Source organism: Anneissia japonica, unplaced genomic scaffold (genome assembly GCF_011630105.1).
Source record: "Anneissia japonica isolate Jap-2015-1 unplaced genomic scaffold, ASM1163010v1 scaffold1306_len716249_cov185, whole genome shotgun sequence".
In the NCBI taxonomy this organism is placed as follows: Eukaryota; Metazoa; Echinodermata; class Crinoidea; order Comatulida; family Comatulidae; genus Anneissia; species Anneissia japonica.
The window spans coordinates 420173-432088 of NW_022708971.1; the positions used below are offsets into that span (position 1 = coordinate 420173).

The following is an 11916-nucleotide window of genomic DNA, read 5'->3' on the forward strand; positions in this document are numbered from 1 at the left end:
CTTCATCACATTGGTGTACATAATATCCTAACTTGGAAATCCCACAATCACTGAACCCTGTTGTCTATTTACGTACCATGCACACACTTTTCAACTCTTCCTCTCTTCAACTTTATATAATTTTCTTTTAGACTTAATTATTGCTGTTCTTTCTTGAGCTCTAATTCTACTACTTCAATTAGATTTCACCGAAAATAAAGCCTTCAATTAGGCCTACTTATTTTAAAAAGACTAACACTCTTCCTCGCCATTACAGATATCAGTTTACTTGGTTGCCTAATTGTTATCGTTCTTCACAACCTTGCTTGTCAAAATTATTTGTCAATCAATCTAAAAAATCATTGCTAAAGGCTGCATGAATACTCGTCAGAATATTAAAGGTGATCTCTATATTCCTAAGTCCTACATGAAGTGTTCCATCAGCTTCAATGCCCTTCTTTTTAACTCAATTCTTTTGAATATCAGAAATTGTACAAGCTACTCCTATAAATCTCTGTCCTTCCCTGCCGTAGTTACATTATATTGTCTTTCCTCTTCAGGTTGGCCAATATCTTTAAGCATTGACGCACCAGAAGCCTTTTCGTGTGATTGCTTTTTTTTTAAATCATCCTTGATTCATGCATTTTATATATTACATTTCATTAATTTTGTTCATTATACTGATTATTTACATAAATTCTGTTGATACTTGTTATGTATTATCTAATAAGTATTTAATTATTCTCTTGTTAATAATTACATTTCTATGAAATTAATTTATACAAATTTATTTCTACGTTTATTCATTAATTTTCTTGTAGTTTACTTAAGGCTTATTTATTTATTTATTTTTTTGGTGAACATTTTAGCAGCTGCTTTTGGCATTTTCTTCAACCTAAGCCACATTTATATGACCTATTTTTCAAACAGAATATACAAGGGGCACCGGGATAAAAACCTGTGTTGGCGCACACACTCACTTACAGTGGTGGCACAAGCGGAGTGGGGTGGGGAGACTTTCCCCTCCGTTGGACCGACCTGGACCTCCTGTCGTCCGACGTACGACTTTGTCGTCGGAACAAAAATTTTAAAAATAATAATTTGCCTATCCAGATGATAACGTTATTTTGACTGGCAATGCCTAATGTTGTGGTTTAAAAGCACCCTTTGGATCATACTAAACCATAATATCTCTCCCAGTGAATTCTAAAATGGAGATTTTATTCTGGGCCGTCGACCGAGAAATCGTCGGCTCCTTGGCTAGGACCCATCTGTCAGGCATGTCGGCACCTTGTCGGCAAATTTCTGGCGCCACCGCTGCTCACTCTCCGAAGCGTGACTGACTCAATTAAATCAAGGGTTCCTTAGCTTGAAGAAAGTAACGGAAGCAGTTGTCGAAACCGTTGCTAACTGGTTCAACAAAACAGATAAATGTTCTACTAAGGAAGACATTACTTAATTTTGGAGATGATCTAAAGTTAGGCATGGATTTGGGGGGGGGGGTCATTTAAAGTTCCAGTAGCCAGAATACCTCAACAACTGATCACAATGGATCTGAATGAAACTTTTTAGAATGGTTTGTCATGGTCCAAGCAAGAAACAATTCATTTTTGGTGACGATCTGCTAAGTAGGGTGGGGATATGCGGACCATTAATGAGAAACGTTCCAGACCATATATTTCATATAAACTGATAAACGGAAAAGATGCGTTTGAATTAAATTGAAAATACAGTGGAGAATTAAGATGTGGGCGGGAGATATACCCTCTCTCTGAGTTGCTCTAGTTTGTTATATATATTGATGGTTCCTGATGATCAGCTCCGGCTGGATAGTACCCATCACAAAATATTGTTGATATAATAATTGGAGATCGGAGCTATGGTCATATTATTGGAATATGAATAAAAGTCAAAGCTACCAAACAATTTGTTAGCCAGTGTGTTATTCTGTTGCGATGCGATGCGATGCACAAGCATCACAGGACTGACAGTCATGCTGGGGAATATGATTTTAGTACATGTAGAAATATTCATGTGTACATAAATTAGTGTTCTACTCTGCTTTCTGTTAGATTTTAAAACACAATAGATACACATATTTATACATAAATATATAGGCATATATAAGAAAGCCTGTCTCTTATACACATCTAGATGTGTATAAGAGACAGGTATATTTAGTGCCTTTAAACACTCTAAAAGAATGCAATTGTTAGTAATTTCTAATTGGCCCAAAATAAGTGGTAATGATCCATGTATAAATTGTAAACAATAAATATAAAGTATCATAAGAGTTAAAATATATTGTGATGTATGAGTTTATAATTGACTTAAACATGCAACCTACCTCTTACAAACCGGTTATGAATTTGAAGTTTAATAAAACATTTTAACTATTGGCAGCCTTGCCTAGTAGTCTTAGAATTGTTATTAATTTCTATTTCCTGACAAATGCAATTGCATGTGCGCGTCAAACTGTGACGATTGTGAACGGAAACATCCCAAGAGAAACGCAGTTAGTTTTTTTTTTCATATTAAAGGACATATATTTTTTTTTAACAATCCTCGTCTCATTATTTACTTTAGATGGAAAAAAGGACATCAATAACAAACTATAGGCCTGCAATTCACTTAATTGCTCACAACCGAAAGCAATTTATAGAGATGTTAATTAGTATAGGATAATATCTGCTTTAGTGATGGCTCGGAGCATTTTATTACACAATAGTCAATAAAAAAATGCATAATTAATGGTGTTGTTCTCTATTCGCTAGTAGTCTAAAGTCAGTGTATGCAATAAGCTATAAAAAAAAAAAAGGCTGCACACGAAACTTTAACCAGTCGCCTGTTAGATCGAACAATGTTGTCTTTATCAACAGGCACACGGAAATGTGGTAAATATTAGCAAGCCAAACTACGCGACGGTAGCTCAGAAAGAAACTCTTTTAGATTTGCATTTCAAGTTATTACAAAATGCGCGTTGTTTATTTGCACCAAGTACTATTCAAATATGTAAGTTATTAATTTTTATACAAATACGATAGCCTCACTACTTGAATTTGAGCTAACCACATGAGCTTCCTGCTGTCGAGATTCTCGGAATTTCTCTCGCATTTCTCTCGCCGATATTTTTACCAAACTGTTCATGGGGCCATCATTTTTATCAGACCCAAAATTATCTTCTAATGGTAACATACTCTTGAAGCTGTCCGTTTGCTTAGCAAGCGAACCATATTCGATGTTTTTTATTTCTGAAATTTGAAAATTTGATATAATTTTTCCATCCCTACTCTGATTTGAAATTCCAACTATTGATATTACGTCGGACGGTGGTGGACATTCTTCCGGTATGTCGTAAAGACTGGAACCGATCTCAGTTGAAGTATCTTTCTCTAATACTTCACTTTCTGTAGAACTAGAATGAGACTGCAAATCAACATCATTTGTTTCTTTGTGTCTAGACCGAGGTACCTTTTTTCGAGAAGTCCTGGTTACTTCAGTTTTGTCACTAGAGCTAGGACTATCGGCTTGTTTACTCCTCTGGTATCGCTCTTTAGCTCGTCTAATTTTTTCCTCGTTTGACAATTTTCGTTTTTGTCGTCTGCGATTATTTCTAACTTGCTTACTATTAGAAGTTTCAGTTTCGTTAACGATTTCTGCGGATTTTGTCATATCATGATCTTTTTCGTAAACTTCGTTCTCGAATGTTAGATCTTCCTTTTGGCATTCTTCCTGAAATCCAATGAACGAGTCATCATTAGGGATGATCAAAGAGTTCTCAGTTTGATGCTCTATACTCCCATGTGGGACTTGTTCACGTCTGTCTATTTCTTTTTCCAAATTATCCATGACTTCACACATTGGTGAATGAAATTCGATTGTGTTCTCTGTTGAAGGAACGTTATCCAGTGAGTCCAGTGTCTCCTGCCTTTGAACACCTAAAATTTAATTACAAGAAACATTCAATAAACTGATTGAGTACAGCAAGTAAAATAATGTTTGAGTGACATAAAAATTCTGCCTGTTTGCCACTTATATGAAAAAACACGTCACTTTATTTCTTATACACAGACAGAGGACGCCACAAACTGTAAACCTAAATAAGTAAAATTAAATTACTTACTTTGATTACGTTCTGATTTTCCGCCTGCCATGCATCCGAGGTTGCCAAGACAACGAACATATCCTTTCCTATAGCGATCACATACCACGCCCATCAGTATAGGATTTATGACGTAACCAATTAATGTGCACCACTGAATAACGATTGGCATCCAATCATCCACCATATTTGGCAGGGAATATAGATTCACAATCTTTAAAAATAAGAAAACAAAAATTACATGTAAAAATATGCCTAGTATAGAAAATAGTGAAATGATTGTATAGCTATAATAATAATAATAATAATAATAATAATAATAATAATAATAATAATAATAATAATAATAGTAATAATAATAATAATGTAATAATAATAATAATAATAATTATTATTATTATTATTATTAATATTATTATTATTATTATTATTATTAATAACATAATTGTCACCATCACTATCATCATCACAATCATCACCATCCTTATCGTCATCATCACCTCAACATCACCACCACCACATCCATCATCATCATGACCATTACTAATACCTCCACCAAAAGAGGATATGTATTCAGCGCTGTTTGTCTGTTTGCAAGATTGTGCAAAAACTAATGAATTGATCACAATAACATTTTGTGGAATGGTGCATAATAATCTAAGAAAGACACCCATTTAATTTTCGGATGAAAACGTCAATTAACAAGGTCAAGGTCACGAAAATTCGATTTTTTTTTTTTTTTTTTTTTTTTTTTTAAATTTATTTATTTATTTTTATGTTGACCGTCGACCATTAAAGGAAATAATCGAATCGGGTATAATATCCCTAAATACGTTGGGCGATTTCAATATTTTGAGGGTATGCCGCAGCACTCAAGAAAATAATGTCCTTGTATACGCCCACCATACACGGCCTGCGTATTGTTGGTATTTAGGCACAGGGTGGAGGTATGTAGGACTGCTCTAGTAGTAGTAGTAGTAGTAGTAGTAGTAGTAGTAGTAGTAGTAGTTGTTGTTGTTGTTGTAGTAGTAGTAGTAGTAGTAGTAGTAGTAGTAGTAGTAGTAGTAGTAGTAGTAGTAGTAGTAGTAGTAGTAGTAGTAGTAGTAGTAGTAGTAGTAGTAGTAGTAGTAGTAGTAGTAGTAGTAGTAGTAGTAGTAGTAGTAGTAGTAGTAGTAGTAGTAGTAGTAGTAGTAGTAGTAGTAGTAGTAGTAGTAGTAGTAGTAGTAGTAGTAGTAGTAGTAGTAGTAGTAGTAGTAGTAGTAGTAGTAGTAGTAGTAGTAGTAGTAGTAGTAGTAGTAGTAGTAGTAGTAGCAGCAGCAGTAGAAGCAGTAATAGTAGTAGTAGTTGCAGCAGCAGTATTATAATAATCATTATCTCTATCAGCAGCATCGTCATAAACCTCATCAATAAGATTGTATTCTTAACATAATTTTTTGAGTTCTTACCACAACTATCTGAGTGCAATAAGGATGAACGAGGTAGCCATGGGAGACATACTATTTATGGACTGATTGTGCGCGTAAGTCAATTACCAAGTAAAATTTACTGCTACCAACCATTTCTATTTACATATATTGATTGTTTGTAATATTATTCGAAAAGTGTTCTGTTGATAATCTATTCAGCCTTACATGAACCTGTAGGTGATCACTATAAATATGTGATCTTTGTAGTCGATTTGTAAAAATGTATTAGCACCACATGCACACACACGCCGTAGCTAATAATAGATCTACGGTGTTTTCAATGCAAATTACCTTCGTCGAATGAGCCTTTTCATTTACGTGTTTTTTAGTCTACATTGAATATCAGCAAAGGTTGAATTTTGAAATATAGATATCATTGGCTTGTTAATTATACATATATCCTCGACTTATGTTATTGTATTATTTATATTTGTATGTTTTGATTATGTCATTATTTTTAGTATATCCGTTCAAATATTTTCTATTGTATTGTATAAACATGTTTATGAAATCAATTGGACACTAATAAAAATATAACTAAGTAGACACTATGTAGACATTTTCGAGACCATAAGAATTGCTGCATTGTTGGTACGGGTGTTCCCTGAAAAATGGTTGGTCTTAGTTTTAAAAGATTTCTTTTTCGTTTTACAGTGTATAAAAGGGACTCCATAGTGTTTATCAAGATACAGCTGAATTTTTATAAAGGAAATATCTTTTAACCAAAATATGACAAAAAAATTAATATTCGCTGTATAGGCCTATGTAAATATTGTTATAATAACAGTTTCATAATAATAGATTATGCTATTATGAAATAATGTTGAAAATCGTTTCTGTCACGGCAAACATTTCCTAATTAAGAATGAATGGACTTAAATTATTCATTGTGGTAAAATATGCAATGTTTCACTTGATATTGTATATTATTAATACATTCTCTTTCAGTCTACCGCATCGGCGCGTATTTGACTAAATTTAGGCGGCCCTTTTCTCTAAATTCTCAAACACGATGGGCAACGTTGCACTGATAACAGTGCTACCAACTTTATTTGAGTACCAGGATGTTCGATGGCATAACAGCCATGTTATCATTATTTCTATACATTCACTGGCATCATCATTGTCATATTATCAACTGTCCTACCGCCATTGCCATTATATTCAGTGGCATTATTACCATAACATGCATCAGTGGTGTTGTCACTAGCATAATCATCACTGGTATCGTTATCTTTATCATCAGTGGTATAATCATATAAAGTAGTAATATAAATGAATATAAACAATTTAAGTATATATGTATATACCCAATCAGTCTGAGTAAAAAAACTTTATCAAGAATATTTGAGCTTAAATGACACACCGTCGTGGCTAGCTGTTCCAGGCAAACGTATAAATTCAATTCTGAGAATCGCGTATTTAAGAGAATATCAAACCTTCCAGCTATAGAGATCACCAAACTATGCTTTTGTTTTCAAGATCGAATCTTCAGATCCTGATTGAATTATGTAAATAAGTAAATATGCTACAACTCTTGTGAAAGAAATGTGGCACTACCACTCATAATGCTGTTTAGACAGTCAAACTCCGAATTTGGAATTTAAGGGCCTGTTTCGTAATGATTTTAAACAACCAATATTCTATAAGATTTATAAAGCAGGGGCGGATCTAGTAGGGGCACGGGGGATACGTGCCCCCGTTTTACTACCTAATTTTAAAAATTTCAATGCAAATCAATTTTATGTGCTCACTTACCTATTCTGAAACTGTTGTACCCCCCACCCTCCTGTTTGAAAAATTCTGGACCCGCCCCTGTAAAGGACCCTTACCTCAAAGAAAACACAAAAGAAAGAAGAGAAAACAGTCTAGCCTACATTTCTTCTTCATGCATACTTCATCAAATTATACTACAGGTATACTAGAACTACTGCCGACTGGAACACAGTGCCTGAAGAAATAGGCCCAGTAAATGTTTCACCACTACTTTCCAGAAGAATATCTTGCAGGAAGAGTGTGCTTACGCCCAACTAAATCGAAATAAAATTACTTTTATATTCTGTTTATTATTTATTTTAGCTACCGGCACGTGATTAGATTACATACTGCTATCACAGAGTGACTGAGAGAGTGAGCTGGCTGGTCTTTGCACGTTAAATTTAATTGGTGGTATACGACACAGTGGCAGTCAGGCTTTTCTGCCATAACAAGTTTCGGTTTGTATATTTCAATGTCAGGTTGTAAAAACTGCTCAAGTGTGGTGCACTGGCAATTGCCTGAAAATAAAAGCCACTGAGCTGAAACCTTCAAAATATGAAGAAGATAAAGAAGAAGAAGAAGAAGAAGAAGAAGAAGAAAAGGAAGAGGAAGAAGAAGAGGAAGAAGAAGAGGAGGAAAAAGAGGAAGAAGAGGAAGAAGAGGAGGAAAAAGAAGAAGAGGAAGAAGGAAAAAGAAGAGAAAGAGGAAGAAGGAAAAAGAAGAAGAAGAAGAAGTTTCGTTCTTGTCTGTTACATTTTTAATAAATTTACATAATTTTATTGACATAGGCTTAACACTGTGATTTTAGAAAAATGCTGTAGCGACGTCGGTATACTTATGACTATATTTTATAAAGCATTCTCGCTATGTTACCTTAGACAACGATGGTGTAGGCCTACACAGAATATTTGGTATATAGGCCTACTTTGTAATGATTGCAGTGTTATTGCAGTGTGATACAATAAAGAGAAGAATTTGAAGTTCTCAAAAACTTTTCAATATTTCTGCAGTCGTGGGTTTGAGACTCGAAGATTGTCTGTTGCATGGGACCAACTCTTAAAGAAATAGCCCTATATACATAATAATGAAGAACTGGTGGCCTATATAAATATATCATTATTCTTGTAATCGATTTTTTAATTTGTATAATTATCATTATGGATAATTGGCAAGATTTAAGTCATCACGTAATTACCTCAACCCAGGATTTTAAATATTCAACGAGGTTTGTCCTTCCGATGTGTTTGATTTTTTTGTTAGTAGACCAAGAATTATGTAAACATTAATAGATCGGTAGAGCGGTACATAGTGGTCCAGAAGAAAGAGGTGATTACATTTTTAGGGAAAAATGTCAAAGATCATGTTCGATTGTCTGTGTTTTTTTTTTTTTTTTTTTTTTTTTTGCTTGTTTGTTTGTTTGTTTTTTACATTATTTACTGGTACTCATAGACAAGGAAGAGGTATGTACTCTATGAAGTAGCAACTGTAGTTGGTACTGTTTCATCGCCATCGTTTTATCATCCTAAGTTTCTGTGTTGTGTATTTTCATCAACTCAAACTTTCACTCTCAAACATTGAAATTGCTAATGTAAATAATAACCTACCACAAACGGCAGCACACTCAGGACGTAGTATACACTAAATATAAAGCAGACGATCTTGTTAACTTGGCGGTTCTGCTCCTCCTTTGCAACTTTTACAGTCTGCGTCTTCATGCCAATCTCGTCTTCGATGATAATGGTAGGTATGACTGGGTCAGTTTCTTGAGTTCTTATTGTGTCGACGACCAATGTTCCAACGCACATTACACCCAAAACAAGGCTACCCAGAATGATGACAATAACGCACAGAGAGTAAACGTAGTTGGGTGTGTACAGAACGAGCCCACATTTCAGATATAGATCTAGATCAGATTCGCGCCAATTTGATAATCCGATGGCACCTATGGACATTCCAAATAACCACATAAAAATTGAGTTTTTGCAGCTTTGCCTGTTTGTATTGTGTAGATGATACGCACGTGGCCATTTTAAGATCCATACGCGATCCATGGCAAGATACGTCATATGTAGACTCATCATGATTCGAAAACTGAGGACACACCAAACAACCAACCTGCATACTGCCATAGAAATATCGTTCCTTCTTACGTTGATTGAATAAATCAACATAGGGATCGTTAGGTAAAGAAGTTGGATAAAGACGAAAGAAAATAGGAGAACATCAGGGCATTTCCAGTGAGTCCTCGAAGCGATTGCAAATAAACACACTACTGTTTCGACACTGCAGATGGGAATCACTATCAACCACGCCACTGCATGATCGTTCATTTGGTCTGGTACGTTCTGGTTCATTTTTATTAATACTGTTATTAAATGAAAAAAAAAAAATTACATTCTACATTGTCATTCAGTTAGTAAACGAACCATGTATATATACGGCACAAAACGCACATATACATTATATAGGTCTATAGTAATGGTGGTGCTGTATAGGCAAATATACATAGTACCGAGTCAAACGGTATCAGATATATGTCAAAATTTATTTGAAAACTAGTGAGTACTTTCGACTATATGTCTTTATCAAGCAAAGGCTTATAGTCGAAGTACTCGCTAGTTTTCAAATACATTTAGTGACAAATATCTTTGTACACATCTCACACACACGCCGTAGCTAATAATAGTATACAGCATATATACATATATTCTGTAAGTAGTTTTCAAACATTCTGTATTACATTTGTCATCACGATGGTGTTAATATTCTATTACTCAACGTAACATTTTCTTTTAATTCAAATTCTCAAGGGACCTTGTAAGGTTTGACATGCGTATACCGTCCGCTCACGGTAACCTTTACGATAACAAATTTCAGCTTCTCAGTTTTAATTAAAAATGGGGTTTAGAAAATTGCGGAAACACGACTACTCATTTTTGAACAACTTATTTGATTACAAGGACTAATAAATTAACAATGAAACTGATACGTCTACTTCTAGTGATGATATTGATGATACTTATAATAATAATTATAAATTTATTGATAATAATAAAGAATAATAATGAGTATTCAAATTATACCGTATTTATTCGAATAAATGCACCGCTTTAAATAACCGCCTCCACTGGAGCCGCATTTGGAATAAACGCCTTCCTCGAATAATCCCCAATAAACGCCGCGATGCCTTTTTCCGCGAATAATCCCCACTTTAATGACTGTAAACAAATATAATGGAAGCAGCATCATTCTCAACACACTCTATAAATGTTCTATTAATGTTCTACTCATTTTTACTAACCTGGTTGGGATCAATAAGCCTTTATGATCGCACAATACTCACATTTTGACGGTAATTATGTGTTGTAGATCCATACTTACAGTGGAATTAAAGGAGCGTTTATTTGAGTATATCGTATCAATTGCACACCAAAACAAATTAACACCGCCTTCGAAAAAATGCCCCTCTCAAAAACCCTTCTCAAAAAAATTAACGCCTCTGGCGAATACTTAGAAGCATACCGGTACTTATTCAGCGCATATATTGCAAAGAATGTTTTTTTTTTCACTAAACGTTATCTAAAATGTTAAATATGAATTAATTAAAGCTAAAATGACTGTAGCGCATAAACAAAAATCTCAATGCACTACACAAAATTTCGAACCAATACATATAAAGAATTGGTAATAATAATAATAATAATAATAATAATAATAATAAGAGTAATAGATAATAATAAGGAGAATAATAATAATAATAATAATAATAATAATAATGATAATGAAGATGATGATAATAATAATAATAATAATAATAATAATAATAATAATAATAATAATAATAACAACAACAAAAAATACGTAAATTAATGTGAGCTACCGTGACAATGGAAGAGGTTTAACAAAACATTGTGTGTTGAAACTAGAAATCACTTGATTATATTCCCTACACAAAATTAAGAAATACTGTATACCTTGCATTCGTAATATAGGCCTACTTAATAGGACCCTATTTGTTTGAAGATAATATATCAATGTTAGTTTTTTCTCGCTGCCATAACTATCAATTGTTATATTCTTTATTTCTTATAACCAGAAACTACCTACTTACCGGTGTTTCTCGTCGCTATCCAGTTAGCAGCACAAATTGCTTGTTGCTCGACGAATACTGGAATCTTAAACTATACCAGTGCTTGCAATATTAATTACTAGAAGTCGTGGTCATAGATTCGAGACAAAAACAACGGAGATAAAGGGAGATGGCGCATGCGCGCTGAAACACGCATGGCCGTAATCGATTGAAGAATCATAATTGGTGAATTTATTATTGTGTAGTGTTATATATCATGGTGCATGTAATTATTATAAGGGCACGTGACATTACCAGGAGTTCGTGATGGACAGTTATTCAGCGTTGTCTGTCTAGCTTGCATCCACATAGCATCTGCTTTAACTTTAAAACCCATTGGTACGCCACGATACCTCCCACACAACACGATGTAGCCTCACCCCACTTTACATTATCATGTTTTGAGGAGAAAAATATGGGAAACATTATATCAGTGGCACAATAAAATGTACATTTTCGAACCATAAAATGCATCCCTTCAT

General features: G+C 34.1%; 1 protein-coding gene across 2 annotated transcripts; it reads right to left on the reverse strand.

Moving 5' to 3' along the window:
• Nucleotides 1–2340: 2340 nt before the first annotated feature.
• On the reverse strand, nt 2341–11512 carry LOC117106638. Of its 2 annotated transcripts, none has more exons than XM_033248034.1 (4): nt 11417–11512; nt 8910–9670; nt 4103–4295; nt 2341–3917 (listed from the first exon to the last, which is right to left on the reverse strand). In XM_033248034.1, the coding sequence occupies exons 2-4, from the start codon at nt 9657–9659 to the stop codon at nt 3007–3009; spliced, it is 1854 nt and encodes a 617-aa protein (XP_033103925.1). In that variant the 5' UTR covers nt 9660–9670; nt 11417–11512; the 3' UTR covers nt 2341–3006. The 2 variants fall into 2 exon arrangements, with proteins under 2 accessions (XP_033103925.1, XP_033103924.1); XM_033248033.1 differs by lacking the exon at nt 11417–11512 and adding an exon at nt 10389–10808.
• Between the last annotated feature and the right edge of the window lie 404 nt (nt 11513–11916).